At 40.6% G+C, this 23159-nt stretch overlaps 1 protein-coding gene across 1 annotated transcript; it reads left to right on the top strand.

Annotated features, from left to right (window-relative positions):
* The first annotated feature begins 1179 nt into the window (after window positions 1-1179).
* CRYBB2 (crystallin beta B2) lies at window positions 1180-21866 on the top strand. Its single transcript, XM_040416569.1, has 6 exons — window positions 1180-1201; window positions 3051-3125; window positions 8437-8555; window positions 15439-15571; window positions 19291-19433; window positions 21698-21866. The coding sequence occupies exons 2-6, from the start codon at window positions 3072-3074 to the stop codon at window positions 21864-21866; spliced, it is 618 nt and encodes a 205-aa protein (XP_040272503.1). The 5' UTR covers window positions 1180-1201; window positions 3051-3071.
* The last annotated feature ends 1293 nt before the right edge of the window (window positions 21867-23159 follow it).

Here is a 23159-nt window from a genome sequence, read left to right as displayed (position 1 = left end):
ACAGAACAGGACAGAAAAATCTCCCATACAATTCAATGAGGTCATGTGGCTGCTGTCAAAGAACAGGAAGCTCTGGCTTATTTTTGGCCTAGTGGCCAGAGTGAAAACTGCATGATTTTAGGATTTCTAATATATATATATATATATATATATATAACAAGGGACATGGATTTTTTTAAACCACCAAAATTTCTAAAAAATAAATAAAATAGGTTTAACATAAACACTTGATTTAAACAATGGGTCATTTCCTATTCAATTTCCCATGGTGAACGTTCACTTGAACGTTCACGTGAACGTTTAGAGGGGCATAGGTTTAAAAGTAATATAAGGAAGTATTACTTTACTGAGAGAGTAGTGGATTCATGGAATAGCCTTCCTGCAGAAGTGGTAGCTGCAAATACAGTGAAGGAGGTTAAGCATGCATGGGATAGGCATAAGGCTATCCTTCATATAAGATAGGGCCAGGGGCTATCCATAGTACTCAGTATATTGGGCAGACTAGATGGGGCAAATGGTTCTTATCTGCCGACACATTCTATGTTTCTATGTTTCTATGGTATGAAAATAAATATGCCCAGGTCTGTCTATGCTTTACAACATGAAATGAGTATAGTCGCTATATCCTATTTCTACAGCGTACCATATTATTTCAGGTGACCTCGGCCTCTCTTTTACATTATTTTTTTTTTACTCAGTCTACTTTATATTATTAGAAACAAGCCCGGCATCTGATTTTAGAAGGCCATGACTGACAGTCCTCCAATGAAGCATTCTCACTTTAGACCCCTGGCCTGGGGTAGGTGTAGACTGTTAAATAGGGTTGAATCTTTGGCACTCAAACCCCTGAAGCAGGAATGGCTGGCTGCTATAAATGCTCAAATGAGATGTTCCAGGTCTTGGCATTCAGAGGGCTGATGCATGCAAAGTTCAAATCTCCCAACCAACAGTCCAAACAATAGTGGGCCAGCTGAATGTGAAAGCTAATGAAATAATTCTACAACTCTGCTTCTTAAAACAATGCAGGTGGTGTATCAGCAGAGCTGGGTTTTCAACAGAGCAGTAATCCAGTATTATGGCTTTGCATCACGCTGGAACTATGTTGTAAATAGTCCTGGCACTATATTCCTGTCCCCGTTTAGTATAAATGTGACCCAGAGCTGTAGGCCCTTTACTGGAACAAGCGGGTACTGGCATACGGGTAAGATCTGCTTCATTCTTGGGTTTTTCTAATTTGGCTTCAAGTGACAAGGATTCCCACGTAGACCAGTTCTGTACATATGGAGATATGTCCCCTGAGGAAACCTGTATGCAATCAAATCGAAGTAGTGGTGAAAGAAGGAAGTATCTTATGCCAATACAATCAATAGAGGCAACATTTAGTCGTAGTAGATTATCCTCTCATAGAGGGCTGTGTTGGGACTGTCCTTAGGACTAGGATAGTCGTTTCATACTGGTGATTGTGATATTGATATTGCCAATAAAATGAATTCTAGCAGTCCCTTCATCCTAACGTGAGGTATGGCTATGTCTGATATATGGTGATATTGGTCTGCTCTAATTACGGGCACAAATCAAAGACCTGACTGTCATGTCTTCCATGGCCTTTGTAAAGAATCACTAGTGAAAGGTTTACTTACTGTGGCTGCATAGCACCTTCATTTTTTTTGGAGGGCTATTATGCTTTAAGTGGTTTTAATGATACAGCTTTATTCCAGACATTGCGCACTAATGTTACCTGGCAGATCGTAGTTACAATAGTCTATTAAAAAGCTTTATCATGGTCAAGAATGGCTATAGCCGGATGAATTCTGTGTATGTGAATGCAGCATTTATATAAGTTGAAAAATTGCTCAATTAACCAGAAATAAAACCTGAGAGGAAATATCTATGGAGGTATTTTAACTGTACCTTGACAGACCGAGCAATCTGTACTAGATCTCTGCAATGGGGTCACTTTTTTATTCTTTATGTTTTAAACAGATGTAAGGGATCATGGGACAATGTGTCCACTCTACTAATATTGTGTGGAACAACCCAGTGATACATTATATATTTACAAATAATTATATAATATAATAATTATATGTTTACGAAGCTGAGTTTCAACCTTTGCGTTATATATTTACTAAGTTGCATTTGCATATGTATTGTTTTTATATCATTGATGATGAACAATGAATACATTTGGGTCCTATTTATCTAGTTTTGGAGACTTTAGCTGGACTGCTCTATGAATTATTTTTATGTTTATTAGGCCCAGTATTGAGCCTATGCTATCAGTTCAGAGCAGACATCTGACTTACTTTATCAGAAAGATAAATTGTTAATTTGGCTCTTTTTTCAATAAGGACATATATTTTGCAGAGCATCAACCTATTGTATATGATTTTGAAGTTAAAGAGGATCTGTAATCTCTCTTGACTTACATGTTATGATAACTACTTACATTCCTCATGTAATAACAATTCTGGAGCATCTCTACTTATGGCTCTATGATGCACCATTCCTTTATTATTCCTGCTAGAATTTATGAATGAATTACTAGAAGTTAGCAATGAAGGTCCAAATGGCTATTACCAGTTGAGGTTATGTCCCTGCACAGTCTAGCACTGGCAGCACTGATTAGATAATGTCAGGCTGTGCAGGGGACCCCCCCCCCCCCCCACCGTGTAACACCCATCTGGACTTTCAGTGTAATCTGCTAGTAATTAATTCATGACTTCTAGCAGGAATAATAAAGGAACAGTGCATCCTGGAGTCATAAGAATAGATGGTCCAGAATTGTTATTACATTGGGAATGCAAGTAGTTACTAAAACAGACATGTCAGGAGATGGGTCAGGTCCTCTTTAAATCCATAGCTAAGAGAAGGTCAGGCTACTTGTTCTTTTACAGCATGAGTAATCCACCGCTCACTGACTAAGCTGTGAAGTCTGCTTATTGCAGTTTTCCACAGTTGTATCCAAAATGCTTCCAAATAAGAATTGGCCAGACAGCATTGATTGATACTAAATATCATTATTCCTCCCCTGATTGTGTGTCTTTCAGGAACAAAACACCAGCGAAACAATGGCATCTGACCATCAACCTCCAGCCACTAAACAACAACAACCTAACTCAAAGGTGCGTTCAAAACATATTTCTGGGCTCCTATACATAGCAGCAGTCATTGCATGAGATATTTTCATCTCTTACAACACCCACTATACATGACCATATTTTTCATATGAATGTTACATATTCTTTCCTTTAACAAAACAATGTTTTTTACCTGTCCCTTTACATAAATATCCATCTTTAGAGTTTAAAAGGGTTGTACGGCGGATTATTATTATTTTTTTTAAAGAACCATATAAAATAATAAAATAAGTAATACTCACCTAACCAATCCCCGGCCACTCGTTTTCCAGTGCTTCCAATTCCACTCCCAGTCTATGTTTACTGGTTCCTCTCGACACCAATGGCTGTCTGAGCTGGGTCACTGGTCAGCTGCGCCACCATTTCCTGCCTGTCGGGAAGCAAAGACTGTTGGGGGACCAGAAAGTTTTGTAAGGGGAAATTGATAAGGTGAATTTGACTTTCCATTATTTCACAGATATTAGCGCATTTAATCTTTAAACAGCATGCAGTAAGATCCTAAGCTGCCTCTAGTGGTGATTGCTGCTAGTCAAAATTGTATCATACAGCTGTGTCTCTACAGGAGAGATAAAGAGAACTGTGATACAAATATACAAAGAATATAATCACCACAAAATGTTATATTTATTCAGATTTAAATAGCCAAATGGTGTTCAATGGTGGCCATTCACTTTATACTTGTCTCCATCACCATTCATACATAGGATGTCTACATATACTTATTCACAAAAAAAACTAATTAACGCACCAAGAAGGAATTGTTGGAATTTAATGAAACTTTATATATGTGAGTGTAATGATGATATATGTAAGTGATTACAATATTAGAGCAAAAGAATACGTTTATTTGGAGAAAACCGTACAATTGAAAGGAGGCTTTTGTATCTTGTTAGGCTTTTGTATCTAGCCTGGATACAAGATGAGATATAGTTAGACATGGAGATATACAGGTTATGTACGATATTCTGCGGTACATTTGCCCACAGATATTGCATCTGGGTCTGTAGATCCTGCACACTCGTAGGTTGCAGAAGCTGGTGTTCCCACTGGCCCCACAAATGCTCAATTGGGGATAAATCTGGTGACCAGGCAGGCCAAGAAAGTGTTGCAATCTGGTGTGTGGGCGAGCATTGTCCTGCTGATAAATGCCAGTTGGAAGCCCTGCCATGAGAGACATCACATGTGGTGGCAGGATGTCCTGCACACATCTGAGCTGTTAGAGTCCCTTGTATTACCTCTAGGGGTAACTGACTGTTGTATGCGATGGCTCCCCAGATCATCACACCAGCATATGGGGCAGTGTGTCGCTCCACAGCAAAGGCAGGATTGCAGCACTCACCACAAGCCCTCATATTCGTACTCAACTTTCTCTGGCTCCCTCAAAGAACCTGGATTCGTCACTAAAGACAATACGGTTCCAGTCTATGGAAGTGCAGGTTACTTGTTACGACACTACTGCAAACAAAGGCGATGGTGGCTGGTTGTCAATGGCAGGACTTGTAGCGGGTGCCATGACACCAAATTTTCTTCTGCTAAGTTACTTGCAATGGTCTGGGCAGAGACAGGGTGTGTTATGAAGATGCCACCTGTGTCTGGATGGTAAACATGAAACTCTGGGAGCTGCTAATGCTTGGTGAATCAAACAATCCTTTCTACTGTTGGACAGCAGGGGAGGCACTTTTAAAGAGGGCCTTTCATCGGTCCAAACATTGTAAGATAACTGTCAGGCTGTGTAGAGCGGTGTCCCGGGAGCTCACTGCACTTACTATTATTTCGGGGCGCCGCTCCGTTTTCCCGCTATGTCCTTCGGTATTTTCACTGACTTGGTAACACTGGGAGGAGCCTGCCCTTTCTCTCCTGGGCGTCTCCTTCTCCCAGGCTGTAGAGCTGTCCAATCGTAGCGCAGATTCACAGCCAGGGAGAAAAAAACCTCCCAGGCTGTGAGCTCTGCGCTGTGATTGGACAGCGCTACAGCCTGGGAAAAGGAACGCCCAGGGAGAAACAGGGCAGACTCCTCCCAGTGTTACCAAGTCAGCGAAAATACCGGGGGACGTACCGGGAGAACGGAGCGGCGCCCCGGAATAATAGTAAGTGCAGTGAGCTCCCGGGGCGCCGCTCTACACAGCCTGATAGTTATCTTACAATGTTTGGACCGAGGAAAGGTCCTCTTTAAATCCTCTTGTGACAAGTCTCAGTGTGTAGTCTAACCACAACTGTAATCATTTACATAGCTGCCTGAGACATAGCTGCATGCTGAATTTTGCAGCAATCCAACATTTCTATCTGGGTGTGATATGTTTTTTTGTTAGTGAGTGTAGAAAGAGGCCACAGCATGGTTCCTGGGACCTCAAAGCTCAGTGCATCTGAGCTGACAGATGCCCTTTGTGTATGAATAATCTGCTATTTCTATAAACATAAAGTGGAGGTATGGGATTGGGAAAAAGGAATATGCTACAGCGCCTCTCTTGTATTTGGGCTGTGTCTGGTATTGCAGCTTCACCATTTATTTCTTTATTTTTTTTATTTTAAGACAACTTCTAGTTGAGTTCACTAGTTCACACTGTCTGTAGTGACTTGATGTGGCTATTAAAAAGCTAAGAGAAAAAAAAACAATCAACACTAAATATACGGTCCTATAAGGCCAATGGTAATATAAGAGGTTAAAAATACCATTTGACATTTCAGTAGAAATGATCCTCTACATAAGTTGCGTGTAGCAACAGTGCAAATCAAAACTGTAAAACCTTAAAAAGTTTCTCCAGGATTGATCTTTCATAGGAAAGGCAAGTATTTACTAAAGTAGACATGTCAGGAGAGATGACAGGTCCTCTTTAATCACAAATATGCATGCATGGTTTGGCTGAGTGTGCATGTTTTTTAGTGGAGGAGGACTCTGAGCCCATGCCAGACCCCTTTTCTGCTGGAACAAAGGATAAGGCATGCTGAAATTAAAAAAGCCCAATCTTTCTGCCCAACATCTGTCACCTGCACGCAGTCATGAGGCCCTCCACACATTAGATATTTGGCCAATTATGCCAAAATCATCAGTTTCTCCGACTGATTTGTAGTGCTATGTAGCTTAACAGATAAAGGTAATTTTTCATCATGCTAGCGAATCACTCCTATGAATACCAACTTGTGAATAAAACCTCCATTTATATCATGATACACTATAATTATCAATTCTAGAAATGTTTTCACAGCATTTAGCTCTCTATGGCAGAATTGTTGTGTGATTTTGCTTTATGTATTATGGTTCTTTGTGGTTTTTCAGCATGCTCCCTGCTTGCAGTGGTTTTGTTTCATACATATTCCAATAACGATGTTGTTTGCTGATAAAAAGCCAGGAAATGACAAGATAACCATGAGTTAACCATGAATCTTGTGACACTATCACTACATCGAAACTGTATAGAATGTAGTTTTTAGCCATTGCAGTGTCCCTTCACTTATTTTTTAACGAGAACCTCCACTAGTCCTCCTGCAAGCTGGACATACATATTTAGTACTGGTAGGGACAGGTAATAGGGTGATAAACATCTATACATTTGTTTTTGGTTCACTTGCTCTTTAAACATATCAAAAACATGCAGAATCATTAAACATTCTTATCATCTTAAGGGCACGTTCACATCAGCACTATTACTTCTGTTCTGCTGCATTATAGGAGCAGAACAATGAAAACAGGTGTAATGATGGTTTCCCTGCCTGGCCCTGTCAATCATAGTGGAGAGGGTCTGACAGTTGCAGAGAGAGCAGAGCCTCTAGGTGTAACGGCAACGCCCCTGTTGATCCTAGAGGCTCATTTACATATATTAAAACTAAATTTTTCACAGCAATTCAGGCACATATGAACATGGGACCAACACAGACGCCTTCAGCTGCCAAGTGCACATCTAACAGGTCAGCCAGTGTCATGGGTACAAATCTGCTGACAGGTGCCTTTTAAGCTTGCATGCCCTATCCTTCGATATAGTTAATGTCCTATTCCAGTTGGTATAATCAAATAAATTAGAATTTATACAGAATCTTTAAGACTGAAATGTCCAATTTTGTGCATTACATTTAAAGAGTACTTGTAAGTAGGATGAACTCTATTAAACCAAGCATACTGCCTGGTAGGGTTATTCCTGCTGGTTAAAATGATACCTGTCTTGTGAAAGTTGGTTGCAGCATTCCCAAGAAAAATACTTTTATTCTTTATGCAAAAGAAAAAAAAAGAAAAAAATAAATAAATAAATATATATATATATGTAAATGAATTATGCCTTTACTGTAGTTTTGTAATATTCCACTGGCTATCTCTGCTCACAGTTCAGAATCTTACATGATCCCAGAATTTTGCAACATTTTTCAGATGATGGACCATGTTGAAGACTATGGACCACCTATGGGGACATTTTTTTTATCATTGCATTTTACTCATTTTGGATGTGAAATAATTGTTTAATTTGGTCTTTATTAAAAAAAATGTCAACAGTTTTTCCTCTACGACTGTCACTTTCACTACATTTATGAATTATTGCTCTCTGCCTCACACTGAATCCGTCAGGGAGCTGCTTTGATAGCTCGATGTGTAGCCCTTAGGGCTCATGCACACGAGCGTATTTTCTTTCCGTGTCCATTCTGTTTTTTTTGCGGACCATATTCAAAATTATTTATTTCAATGGATCCGCAAAAAAAACGGAAGTTACTCCGTGTGCATTCTGTTTCCGTATGTCTTTATTTCCCTTCCGCAAAAAAAAATCGAACATGTCCTATTATTGTTCACATTAAGGACAAGGATAGGACTGTTCTATGAAGGGCCAGCTGTTCCGTTCCGCAAAATACAGAATGCACGCGGATGTAATCCGTATTTTTTGTGGATCCGCAAAATACATACAGTCGTGTACATGAGCCCTAATCTGTACTTTCCTGACAGCTCATAATCACTCAGGAAAATTCTTATCAAACTTATAATAATTGCATTTAATGAGTGTCTATGAGCTGTCAGGGGTTCAGAGATACAAATTTAGCAACAGTTTGGGCTTTCAGAGCAGCTCCCTGATGGATTCAGTCGTATACTGGCACATCCCTGCTGCAGTAAGTAAACAAGCTCTGGCCAGCGCTGCAGTGAATGGCACTGGAGAAAGAGGTGAATAGAATGCCATTGCAGGGCTTGTACATATTACAGGTTTTTTTCTGCGCTGTGTTATTTTGGGAAGGTTATCAGTAAATGCTTATAGGGCGCTTCAGTTGTGAAACTTCATATATATCTTCATTCTCAGTGTCTTACATCCTGACGTCTCATTTACAGATTATTATCTTTGAGCAAGAAAACTTCCAAGGCCGCTGCCATGAACTCAGTGGACCCTGTACAAATCTGAAAGAGGCTGGCATGGAAAAAGTCGCCTCAATCCTCGTGCACTCTGGACCGTATGTATCTGAATATAATTCAGTATACTCCCAGTTGTACTGTGAATATGAATCTTCTGCCACACATTTTGTATTATCCACAGTGTTCCTCAAGTAATTCTTGAACAAATAGCGTAGATCAGAGAGAGTGAATTGTAAAGGATTGTGTATTATAAATCCAGGTTTGGGGGTTTACTGTGACAGTGACAGTCCCCTAAATATTAGAACATTATATATAAAAAGGATATAAGGGACTTGCAGCTCAGTCTCATTCAAGTGAATGGAGATTGCAGTTGCAAAACCAGATATAGCCTGTTGACAGTTTTTGGAAGAAAGCACTACAATACAATCCAACCATTAGAGATGAGCGAATTTCATATTTTGAAATTCGTTCACGCTTCGTTTACTGGTAAAATATGAATTGCGTTATGGATTCCGTTACCACAGACCATAACGCAATTCTATGACGGAATGTATAAAGGAAAGCCTTTAGAGGCATTCCGTTATTCATTTCGTCATAAAAGTCTATGGGCTGCAAAATGGATCCATCCTGTTTCTGTTATGCAGAGGAGTCCTCTCCTGCATAACGGAAACGGGACGGATCCGTTTTGCAGCCCATAGACTTATATTATGACAGAATGAATAACGGAATGCCTCTAAAAGCATTCCGTTATGCATTCCGTCATAAAATTGCGCTATGGTTCATGGTAACGGAATCCATAACACAATTCACCTTTTACCAGTAAACGAAGCGTGAACGAATTTCAAAATATGAAATTCGCTCATCTCTAACAACCATATTTCCCCATAAAGCCTCATTCACACGTCAGTGTTCGGTCAGTGATTTCCATCAGCAATTTTGAGGTAAAACCAGGTGAAGCTCTAAACACAGAACAGGTGCAGATCTTTCCCTTAGGCCTCTTGCACACCCACGAACACCCACCGTGGGGCAGCCGCGGTGGATCGCGGACCCATTCACTTTAACGGGTCCGCGATCCGGCCGTTCCGCAAAAAGATAGGACAAGTTCTATCTTTTTGCGGAACGGAAGTACGGGGCGAAACCCCACGGAAGCACTCCGTAGTGCTTCAGGAGGGTTCCGATTCTTGCTTCCGTTCTGCACCATTCCGCATCTCTGGATTTGTGGACCCATTGAAGTAAATGCGGTCCGCAATATGGCCACGGAGCGCACACGTTCGTGGGCAATAAGCCTTATACCTTATCTCTGTGGAGGCTACAATCCTGGTTTTGGCTCACAATCACTGATGGAAATCACTGACCAAAACACTGACGTGTGAATGAGGCTTAACACTCTCTTCTGTGAAATTGTAAATTTTTCTATTCAGCCATTTCTAATGGTTATATAACACTAGCAGATAATAATGCAGATCATCGCTAACAAGTGTTCAATCAGCAATGATCTGGCAGTGTAAATACTCATTCACACGTCCGTGTCTGTTCTCAAATCTGTGAAAAGGTGGTCAGTGATGCATCCGTGTTGGGTCCGTGTGTCCGTTTATTGCTGTCCGTGTGCCATCCGTGTTTCACTGACACTGAACAGCTGTAAAATAATTTTCAAAGCATCTCTTCTTAATAATCTGTGGCAGCCGTGGTTTTCACAGACCCATAGACTATAATGGACGTGATGGATCCGTGAACACGGACAAAATAGAGCATGCATCCGTGCTAAAACACTGATGTCTGAATACACACACCGGCAATAGAAAATGCCTACAAGTAATGTGGACAAGAATACAACATGTTCTATTTTTTGGGGGGGAACGGAATTGCAGTCCCAGAAGTGCGGATCTGCATTTCCGGATCCGGGCAGCACATCGTGTGGCCCCATAGAAATGAATGGGTCCACATTTTTTTCTGGAGCCGTGGACCGGAAGATCAGGGGCGCGCTCCGGAAATGCGGATGCGGAGAGCACATAGTATGCTCTCCGCATTCATTACGTCCCCATAGAGAATGAAAGGGTCTGCACCCATTCCGCAATTTGCCTAAGGCTACATTCACATGACCATATGTGTTTTGCGGTACGCAAATTGCGGATCCACAAAAAAAAGGATGCCTTTCCATATAGCACCCATTTTTTTTGTGTCCGCAAAATGGACAAGAATAGGACATGTTTTATTTTTTTTGCGGGGCTACGGAACGGACATACAGTTGCGGATAGCACATAGTGTGCTGTCCGCATTTTTTGCGGACCCATTGAAATTAATGGGTCCACATCCTATCCGCAAAAAAACGGAATGGACACAGAAACAAAATTAGTTTTTGTGTGAATGTAGCCAAAATGATATCTGTTTCTGGGAAACTGGGTGCTAGTCATCATTAAACCACCAAACCAAAGAACAGAAAAAACATGGAGCTCATAAGTACCCATAAAAAAGTATTTTATTACATATTCAATATATAACAGACATCACACCGCTAAAAAAGAATAAAGTGACAGAAAAAGCACCATCCCGGCTCTACACAGACCGTACTAGTTGTTAAATACAATGTAGAAAAAATGCTGAGTAAAACAATATCAAGATGAATCAGCAGTAGCAGGATCATGAGCAGTAGTTACCATCACAATGACCAATTACGCATATGTACACACAGGCCCCAACAAGATAAAGGACATAATCCCAAATATAACATTATAATGATGTCAACTCACCAAACAACCGGGCTGTGAGGACCAGGATGGCGCTACCCCGATGCGCGTTTTGGCGTGCCTTCGTCCGGGGGTCACAGCTCTATAAAAATATCACATGACCTAACCCCTCAGCTGAACACCGTAAAAAATTTAAATAAAAACAGTGCCAAAAAAACTATTTTTTGTCACCTTACATCACAAAAATTTCAACACCAAGCGATCAAAAAGGTGTATGCCCCCAAAATGGTACAAATCGCGCCGTAACCTCATCCCGCAAAACATTAGACCCTACCTAAGACAATCAGTCAAAAAATAGAGACAATAAAAAAAATTTTTTGTTAAAAAAATGCTATTATTGTGTAAAGCTTAAATAAACAAGAAAAAGTATACATATTATGTATTGCCACATCCGTAATGATCTGCTCTATAAAAAATGTCACATGACCTAACTCCTCAGGTGAACACCGTAAAATAAATTAATAAAAACTGTTCCAAAACAACCAATTTTTTGTTCACCTTGCTTCATAAAGTGTAATACTGAATGATCAAAAACTCATCTGTACCCAAAAATGGTACCATCAAAAACATCAACTCTTCCTGCAAAAAATGAGCCCCAGCACAAGACGATCTGCAGAAAAATACAAAAAAGGCGTTCAGAAAATGGAGACACAAAAACTTTATTATGCTTTATTATGTAAAACTGAAACAAAGAAAGTAGTCATATTTGGTATTGTCGCGTCCGTAACAACCTGCTCTATAAAAATGGCACATGATCTACCCTGTCAGATAAATGTTGTAAAGAATAAAAATATAAAAACGGTGCCAAAACAGACATTTTTTGGTTACCTTGCCTCACAAAAAACGTAATATAAAGCAATTAAAACTCATATGTACCCCAAAATAGTACCAATAAAACTGGCACCTTATGCCCTAGTTTCCAAAATGGGGTAACTTTTTTGGAGTTTCTACTGTAAGGGTGCATCACTGGGGCTTCAAATGGGACATGACATCTAAAAACCAGTCCAGCAAAATCTGCCTTCCAAAAGCCATGTGGCGTTCCTTTTCTTCTGCGCCCTGCCGTGTGCCCTTATATCATTTTATGACCACATGTGGGGTGTTTCTGTAAACCGCAGAATCAGGGTAATAAATATTGAGTTTTGTTTGGCTGTTAACCCTCGATGTGTTAAAGAGAAAAATGGATTAAAATAGAAAATCTGCCAAAAAATAGAAATTTTGAAATTTAATCTCCATTTTCCTTTAACTCTTGTGGAACACCTAAAGGGTTAACAAAGTTTGTAAAATCCGTTTTGAGTAACTTGAGGAGTGTAGTTTCTACAATGGGGTCATTTATGGGGGATTTCCACTATGTAAGCCCCACAAAGTGACTTCTGACCTGAACTGGTCCTTAAAAAGTGGGTTTTGGAAATGTTCTTAAAAATTTTAATAATTGCTTCTAAAATTCTAAGCCTTCTAACGTCCTAAAAATATAAAATGACATTTACAAAATGATGCCAACATAAAGTAGACATATGGGGAATGTTAAGTAATAAATATTTTATTAGGTATCACTTTCTGTTTTAAAAGCAGAGAAATCGAAATTTAGAAAATTGCTAATTTTTCAACATCTTTGGTAAATTTGGGATTTTTTCATAAATAAAGGTGAAATATATTGACTCAACTTTATGACTATCATGAAGTACAATGTGTCACGAGAAAACAATCTCAGAATGGCTTGGATCGTGTCCGATTTGCTAAATTAGACGTGGTCATGGGGGCATTAATGACCCTTGGTCATGAAAGGGTTAAAGAGAACCTGTCACCACAAAATGCCATTTTTATTTCCAGTTTACTGGCCGTTTTTCGCGTTCCGTATATATGGTCCGTATACGGAACCATTCATTTCAATGGTTCCACAAAAAAAACTGAATGTACTCCGTATGCATTCCGTTTACGTATTTCCGTTTTTCCGTTCCGTTTTAACATAGAACATGTCCTATTATTGCCCGCAAATCACGTTCCGTGGCTCCATTCAAGTCAATGGGTCCGAAAAAAAAAGGAACACATACGGAAATGCATCCGTATGTCTTCCGTTTCCGTTCCATTTTTTGCTGAACCATCAATTGAAAATGTTATGCCCAGCCCAATTTTATCTATGTAATTACTGTATACTGGGTATGCCATACGGAAAAACGGAATGGAAAAACGGAACAGAAACGGAAACACAACTGAAACAATAAACGGAACAACGGATCCGTGAAAAACGGACCGCAAAACACTGAAAAAGCCATACGGTCGTGTGCAATAGGCCTTATACAGACAATGCTATCAATCACTGTCTAAAATTGTCAGATTAGACTGTCCCACAGTTTGGTATACAATGTTTTCATTGGATTATTTCAGGACACGCACTTTAAAAAATACTGCTTTGGATTATGGTGAAAAAGGCAGTGCAAAAAATTGAATAACCATATATATGTAAATGAATGGTTAATGGGACAGCATTGGTTAAATATCCATAAATATGAGACATAATACATCTAGTAATGAAATGAATTAGACCCCAAGGCCCTCAGGTGCAAGGCTACCATATGGGTGCATCCCATTGAATTTAGGTCACTCCACAGAGAAATCCCTTTATGTTATCAGCTTACTGTAGATTAGATGTAAGCAGTATATAATCAGCAAGCATTTATGACATCATCCATTGGTTTAGTACGTGATACTAATTGTAGCTTTGGACTTTGGAATATTTATAGCAGTCACATTTATTTTCAGTGGATAACAACAACAAATCTGCTACTAAATGTCATTTCAATTTCATTCATAAATGGAAAGTCAAGCGAGCGATAACACCACATGAAAAAAAAACAAAAAAAAAAAACTTTAGATCTATAGCTGCCCTTGTGATAACACACTGTATATTACACTTAAAAATGTGCAGTACAAATACAGTACATGTGGTCTGAAGATAATCATTGATCAATTCAGTTATGATACCAAGTTTCCTTTCTTGGTGATGCTACCCGACTCTCAGTTTGGCATGTTCCTGAGACATGTGAGGTCACCTAAAATCCAGAACTTAAAGGAGTTTTCTGGGAGTAAGATATTGATGATCTACCCTCAGGATATGTCATCGATATCTGATCATTGGGGCTCCGGCATTCGGCACTCCAACCGCCCAGCTGTTTAAACAGGCTGCAGCACTCTGGGGGGCGTCACAGCTTCTTCACAGCATACCAAGCACAGCCTCATTCATTGTATAGTGACCATGCTTGGGACTGAGCTGTGCCTATGCCATATGACTGATGAATGTGACGTCACTGGCCTAGGGAGTGGCTGCAGCACCCGCTGGATCAGATATTACCACTGATTAGATATTGACAACCTATTGTGAGGATAGGAAGTCAGTATTAGGGCTCATTCACACGACCGTTGCCCCTCCGTTGCCGTATTGCGGCCCGCATACTGCGGGTCCGCAATACGCGGGGCACCGGCTGTGTGCATTCTGCATTACAGATGCGGACCCATTCACCGGAGATGCGGTGCGGAACGGAACAACGGAACGGAACCCTACAGAAGCACTTCCATGCCTCCGCACCGCAAAAAGATACAACTTGCTCTATCTTTTTGCGGAATGGACGGATCGCAGACCCCATTCAAGTGGATGGGGTCACGATCCGCATGCCGCAGCCTCACGGCTGGTGCCCGCAATTTGCGGTCCACAGCACGGGCACAGAGGGGCACCGGTCATGTGAACAAGCCCTTAAACTGATCTGAAAACCCCTTTAGTATCTTCAATGCAATAGCTTGCTTCACAATAGAGAAAGACCAGCCATACACATTAGATAGCTGTCTCCCAACATCCCCATAATGCAGGGGTGGGCAACCTGTGGCACTCCAGCTGTTGGGAAACTACAATTCCCAGCATGCTCCATTTATTTCTATGAGAGTTCTGAGAAGAGTATACATGCTGGGAGATGTAGTTTCTCAACTTCGTGGAACAGGGGGTTTTGTGAATAGGGAAAGGAGAGAAAGCCTTCCTGTTAACAAAAGGATTGGGCATACTGTAATCCCTTCTTTCCTCCACATCTGCTGGAGAATGTGGAGACACAACCATACACATTAGATGGTTGGCTGGCCCAGCTGACATCGGTGGGCTTAGCTGACATTCATGTACATGACCAGCTTTAGTCTATAATTTGGATATTTGCTCTTCCGAATAAAACTCTGAGATGAGAGTCTTTTTGTTTTGTAGCTGGGTAGGATATGAACAACAAAACTGCAAAGGAGAACAATTTGTCTTTGAGAAGGGTGAATATCCCCGTTGGGACTCCTGGACAAATAGCCGAAAAAGTGACAGCATCTCTTCCCTGAGACCAATCAAAGTGGTAAGAAAGCAATAGAGCTTAAAAATACTGTTACCTGTACTATTACTTTTTTATATGATACTGGGTTGAGACACAGTCTTTTTTTAAAGGGGTTTTCCGAGACTTTAGAACTGATGACTTGTCCTCAGGATAGGTCATCAGTATCTGATCACCCAGGATCCCCGCCGATCAGCTTTTGAAGAAGGCAGCAGCACTCGCAGTAAAAATGCTGTATACATAAAAAAATGGTGGGATGTATGTATAATGCCCAAACTTGCATACCCCCCATACCCCAATAAGTAAGCTGTACACTCAGCAGTAATATGGATTTGTTTGTATGGATTCCTATGGAAAAATAACTGTATAATACCTTCTATTGTATGCAGTACTAGGCCTTATGCACACAACCGTATCTATTTTGCGGTCCAAAAATCGCGGATCCGCAAAATACAGATGTTGTCTGTGTGCCGTTGGCATTTTCTTTGCAGAGCCTTTGACTTCAATAGGTCAGTGCTCCGCATTTTGTGGACATAGTGTATATTTTTGCATATGGATGCAGAAAGCACGTGGATGATCCATTCCATATGTCAGTTCCAGAAAAGTCAATGGGTCTGCAAAACATGCGAATTTAGCATAGACGGTATCCGTATTTTGCAGATCTGCAATTTCTGGACCACAAAATACGTACGGTCATGTGCATGAAGCCTTAGAAGCCTTGCTGCTATGGGAGAATACTACTGAGGACTTCTAGTACAGCCAGCCAATGTACCGTTATATGGGTCAGTGTACACGGCATGGCCACAGATCAGTCTAACCGGCTTCATAATAAATCTTCTGATGCTGCTTAAAATATAAAATATACATAATACAGATTTGAAGGACTTTAAAAATTGTTTGCACAAGGTTTGGTACAAGGCTGATCTATTGAAGCAATTTTGTTCTAGATTTTGTAATTTTTTTAGTAATGTTGACTGCCACTCAATTTTGTTTCGTTGTATGAATACCTTTTTATGGGCCTCTGCATTTTCAGTTTAGCAATCCACTTATCATTGTGTTTGTGCATTGTCTGGTTACTATACCAAAGGGCTTCTAGACAGAATGCTTTTCCATTTATACAGCAGTTTATTATGCCTTGTAATGGTGGGGACAATGTTTCTATTGCTGGTCCTGAGCGTAGCTTTGTTTTGTCATTCAGTAGAACTAGAGTTACATTTATTTAGTCCCTCCGATTGCTGCTTATTACCATCCGAGCTGAAATGACCAGGGTGTTGATGGAACTCAATATGTATCTGCATTGATGAAATAAAGAAAGAGATGTTTTGGAGACAAAGAGCGTCCGCTGGGATTTTTTGCTACATTTGATGGAACCATGAGCATCTTGTAGGATGTGATGTGCTGTGATGACCAGGGGCCAATTCATTAGTAAATATGTCTGACACTTCCTAAACCATCTAATGATTTACAGACTTCTGTATGAAAGGAACCTGTGGTTCTTTACTATTTTTACATGAAAAAAACTAAAACTTATGAATTTTATTCTTTCAAACAAGGGCCCCAGAATAATTTTCAGCCACACAAAGCGTAGGTCCTGACTGAGATTTGGCTCCTTTGAATTCAGAGCTGCCCGGTAAAGTTTTCTGGCCTTTATAAAGATGAACTGATACCTACACATGGCACAATTTAGTAAAACAAACCTCATACTGACCTTCTAATCCAGTGCTGTATCAGCCCCTCTGGTCCACATTGCAAGGCTCTGATTACTTTGGCGAGAGCTGTGACATGCCATACTGGCACAGGACAACTCCAATCCATCAGTGACCACATCGGTGACTTTTATAAGTGCTACAGTCTAAATTGGCGTCTGTTCTGTGACTGGAATTAAAGCTTACTGGTTGCATTATAAAATGTTTGGCAAATTTGTATTAAAGGGGTTGTCCCGTGAATAATATTCTACATTTTTCAAACCAGCACCTGGATCTGAATCCTTTAGTATAGCCACTGAGTTATTCACTGATATCTATCTGTATAGCGCCACCTGCTGTTGTCTATTTTTGTAATATATCTGTCCTGTGCACTGATATGGAAGCACATGCTCAGTTCCAACCGTCAATTGCCACCAACTGTTAAACTGCCAGCTCAAAATAAATCTAGCAGAGCAATTGGAGCAATGAATGGGAAGATCTCTAGATCCATATGAGGTACAGAGCTGGTTCTTAGTTCATTAGAAATAGACTGCCATGTACTATATGCTATCGGATTTTCTTTTATTATTATTTTCTTTTTAATGATGGTCCCATTCCTTACTATTTTCAAGATCTGTGCTTGCAGTGTATGAAAGCCTTTGTGTAAAAGGCTAGATATTGGCTCTGATCAGTGTAAGTATAAGCAGTACTAAACAGGACTGAGATTTGTGCTGCTGCTGTGTTCACGGAGGATCGCCTAGCGAAATACAGATACCGGCTGTGTGGATCCAGCAAAATGGACAAGAATAGGGCACATTCTATAATGTGCAGCATGGCTGCGGACAGCACATAGATGACATCCTTGTGCTGCCTGTGTTTTTTGCGACCCCACAGAAATGAATGGGTTCACGTGCAATCTGCAAAAAACAAAGATCGGACGCGGACTGAAAATACGGCCATGTGCAGAAAGCCTTATAAATTGTGTATGGTGGAGGTGCATGACAAGTTTATGCTTGGATGTAAACAAGAATGCTTTCATTTGTTTTCAATCAGCAGGGATCTTGAAATGAGAAGCAATTGACGGACTGCTAATTGTCCTGACCATCCCGTATGCATGCTCGCTTGGCTTGGCCGACTGCTAATTGTCCTGACCATCCCGTATGCATGCTCGCTTGGCTTGGCTGAGCATGCATGTGTTTTCAATGGGGAGAAGAGAGTAAGCCACTGCTGTTGGCTTATATATTTTGAAAACAAAAGGATTGGGCACTGAAATTCAACACGCTGAGTCCTTTCCCCCACACCATCTGTCTAGGTGAAGTCGGGAGGCCCCCATACACAGAAGATTGTAAACTGATCCCATTGAAATTGGCTGGTTTGACAGATTTTTTTTGCCATGTATGTGGGGGCTTTACCTTTTACGTTTTTCAGCTTCACAAATGATACCAATGATTTTCATGTATGAATGATCAATTTTAATAATTAGTTAAAGATCGTTCAGTTTTTTTACGCTCGTCAACCCTCAATATTCTACGGCAAGGGACATGCTGTAACAATTATTGATACATTCAGGCTGGATTTATGCAAAGCACCTAGGGGGAGATTTATCAAAATTTGGCATTTTACGCCAGTCTTTGATGATGATCATCCGGCAGGCTTTGTGCTAGAATAAAATCTACGGTAGCGCGAGCTGCCATAGAGTTCTGTCTTCGTTTGGACCCGAAAACTGGCACAAATAAAGATAATTTGGCTGACCCAGTGGTCCTGCCCTTGTCACGCCCCCTTTTACGGCGTGGGCAGTGCAGAAATGCCAGCTGTGATAAAGTTTGGTAAAAAGATGCAAACATGGTATGTGTGACTTTTTATATCACAAAGTGGCACAGGGAGGTAACACATCTCCTCCATAGATCGGGTTTTTGGTCACTTTTTGCTTGCTAAAAAGATTATAGAGAAAATACATGGTTGCTGGGATGTCCCATTTTTCATCTTTTATTTATCTTGATATTTGTTCCTGAAAATATCTTTCAGTCTTAATATAGTCTTACGTCTGTAAATTACCAGGACAGCCAGGAGCACAAGATTGTCCTATATGAAAACCCAAACTTCACTGGGAAGAAGATTGAGATAATTGACGATGATGTCCCCAGCTTTCATGCTCATGGCTACCAGGAAAAAGTGTCTTCTGTGAGAGTACAAAGTGGAACGTAAGTTAATCTTGGCCAGCCCTGCCTTAACCTCTCTGTAAATAAAACTGGGTTGTCTTTTTACGAACAAAAATTAGAGCAGAAGGGAAATGTAGTCTCCTCACAGCTGTTTAAATCCAGTCGTGCAACATATGTCATGCATTTGGCCTCTAGGGAACATCTGAACATCACAGATAAGTCTTTAGCATAGGGTATAGCCCGAGATCAAACAGAACAGACTTGTATGCAATGTGTTCATCTAAAATAATGCTTGGGATCAAATAATACGTAGAACGTATTTTTAACTGAACTGTTAAAGTGCTCTTATACTGTGTCAGTGGAAAATTTGCAATATGTGCAGAACTGTAATTTATATTTTGTGATATAGGAGACAAATCATTTTGTGAATTCAAATAGATTTAAGGGTCCATCTGAATTGCTCATCCTGACAGTGGGGAGAAGAGACCCTGCCATGTGGTAAGAGACTTTCATGGAAGTGGCAAGAGGATGGAGAAAAGATGGGATGCACCATATCCAACTGTCTCAGGATACGTCACACGGTCAGGTTTCTGCATGCAGTTTTGGAAACCAAAACCAGAAGTGAATTCAAAAAGAGGAGAAATCGTATCTGTCCTTTATACTTTCTCTCCTTTTATGATTCACTTCTGATTTTGACTTTCATGCAGAAACGTGACCGTGTGGCCATACCCTTGTGACTTCATGGCTGTGTACTCCAACTGGTAGGCAATACAAAAAGAAAAACAAATGCACCTGACAAAGTTTAGCTTTTGGTTACATGGCCTGTGTTCAGAAATATTTTTTAGTGCCAGTCCTCCACCAACACCAACTAGAAATAGTGTAAAAGATTTTAGAGGAAGGGAGTGATGGTGGATGTAGTACATTCCCCATCCCTCCTACTGCAGCCTCCTACCATGGTAGACAGGAAACTGTAGTGCGTGTACTTGTTCCTCCGCTACTTTCATGTCTTAGAAGCACGTGAACCAGGAGTGGGAGAGGATGGGGTATGAACTGTGCAGAAGCATGGTCAGAAGAAAAACTTGACCTCATTCGAAAGCTATTTACACTTATAAAGCAATCATAATGCACACAGTGCAACTGCATGGGTCACACCTAAGGCTGGCTTTGCACAATACATATTAGGCTACAGTATTGGTCCAATAATGTTGCCTGAATGTCAGTCAGGTAGGCTTTATATTGTCTCCACACTCTTATCTTATCCAGCATTACAAGATTTTAAAGAGAACATGTCACTATGACAGTCCCCTTTAAACAGTATGATAAACTAAAAAAAGAAACAGAGAACTAAAAGCTCTTAGACGTCCAATGGTGAAAAAATATTATACTTTATTGAATATTCAGTCAGTGAATAATAAAATGCCATAAAAACAAGGGGAGTAGGGAGCACAGACGCCATCCCAGCTCTACAGTGTCAACATAAAGAATCACAAATAGATTAAGTATTAATGTAATTACAAATGAGTCCAAAATCTGAGGTATGGCTGGATTACTGAGATGATATGGGTAGTGACCAGAGGATAATCCACACACAAGTGTAGCCTGTGCAACAGGCGGTGATGTGACCTGACTGGACCTATATCCCATCTATGTAGCAAAAAGCCAGACCAAGAGATGATTTGTAAATGAATGAAGGGACTCACCAAGATAGATGCGACCTGGATGTCTGGGATGGCGTTACCCCGACGCGCAATTCGGCGTACCTTCGTCAGCCATCACTGTGAGTAGCTATTTAACAGCCCATTGGCCAATCATGTCCGCATGTTAATTCTAACCAGCTGAACACACGCTGGCGCACAGTGTGCGGCGGTCCGGGCTCCATGACCCCGCCCATGGGCGTCAAGCCATGACGCGGCAGATTACATGACGTAGTCACATGAAGTGCCGAGCCGGCATAGAGACGCACAGGGCGCGGCCCCGCAACACTGTACGCACCATGTCAGCAAGTAGAATCAGACACAGTACGTATGTAATGGTACAAACATGAAGTACAGGGGGAAACATCACAATGGATCAGCGCTGCCAGCGCCACTATATATATTGTTATAATGTATAGAAATGCAACAATATCATAAAATGCCCAATTAGTTTTTTGTTTTTTTAGTATGATAAACTAGTAGAGGTATGCTAGTGGGTGCAACTTTTTAAACTGAGGGATGTTACCTAAGCATAACTAACTTACCATAAAAATGCCCAGTTCTCATATTAATGGTACAGAACGCTCTAATATGCTAAACATTTCTTTACAGGTGGGTTGGCTATCAGTATCCAGGTTACAGAGGTTACCAGTACCTGTTTGAGAAGGGGGATTATAAGGACAGCACAGACTTTGGCGCCCAACACCCCCAGATCCAGTCTGTGAGGCGCATTCGTGACATGCAGTGGCACCAGAGGGGAGCCTTCCACCCTACCAGTTAAAATAAAGCCCACTTCCTCCAAGTGCCACTGACAGGAAAGAGATACCAAAAGGCTTTTACGTGATCTGCTGCTGTTTTTCCCATGGCATGGTTAACCCACATGCCACTGTGTGACTAAACCTGCTGAAGCAATTTAATAAAAGCTTTGAGTTCCAAACTCCTGCTGACTCCGTGTTTGTGTACTTTATGCATGTGACTATGACTTGCTGTTGGAAATAGATGTATTGGTTTATTATGAAAAGAAAACCAATTTAATTTGTATAGCCTTTACACTTTGTAATTTATATAGTCCTTTCACTTTCTAATATACCGTATCTACCTTTGTGGTCAGTATACATCTGACCTTCACTCACATGACTCCAGCCACTAAACAAGATGGTCCTTCCACCAGTGTCACATCCACTGCTCTTCTCTTCTGTCTTCTGGTCTAGACAGTTTCAGAGTGTCACCCACTCACTAATTTGCATGAGAGGTCAGTAGGTAGTGCCAGAACCCCAGTTATGGCTATGTGCCATCAGTGAGTATTTTGATCCATAGGTCACCAATGTCTTAATCGACAGGCACTACTTTGAGGTCTGTATAGATCTGATATCTGCGCACATGACCCCGTCCACTAAACAAGGTGGTCCTTCCACCGATGTCACACCTACTGTTCTCCTCTTCTGTCTTCCAGTCTGGAGATTTTCAGAGCGTCACCACCTTACTGATTTGCTTGGGTGGTCAGAAGCTGGTACTACAATCTTTCCTCCAGTTATGGCAAAGTGCCATCAGAGGGCATCTTGACAAGCACCACTGTTCATAAAGGTGACAGATGTATATAAATGGGAGCTGCTTATTAGAATACAAGAAGGACAAAAATATTAATTAGTGAACCTGAAGGACTTCCATTTGAATATTTGCCATGTTACCGTCCTGTACATGCTACACTTCTACATGTTTACAACCAAAGCGCCATAATTTTTTCATGGTTTAAGAACAGTTCATGCTTTTCAAAATGGTCTTGTTTGAATTCAAATTATTTTCAGCGTACATATTCCAGAAAAATATCCTGATATATACTCTAAATATATAGCCCTGAAGCTGTTTGACTGTTGTTGTTAAAGGCATCTTTATGTGGGGTTTCACCAAGACATACTATATACAGGGAGTGCAGAATTATTAGGCAAGTTGTATTTTTGAGGATTAATTTTATTATTGAACAACAACCATGTTCTCAATGAACCCAAAAAACTCATTAATATCAAAGCTGAATATTTTTGGAAGTAGTTTTTAGTTTGTTTTTAGTTTTAGCTAT

The sequence above is a fragment of the Bufo bufo genome, chromosome 2 (assembly GCF_905171765.1).
Source record: "Bufo bufo chromosome 2, aBufBuf1.1, whole genome shotgun sequence".
NCBI lineage: Eukaryota > Metazoa > Chordata > Amphibia > Anura > Bufonidae > Bufo > Bufo bufo.
Note: the sequence above shows the minus strand (reverse complement) of the source record. Positions and strands in the feature narration are given on the sequence as shown.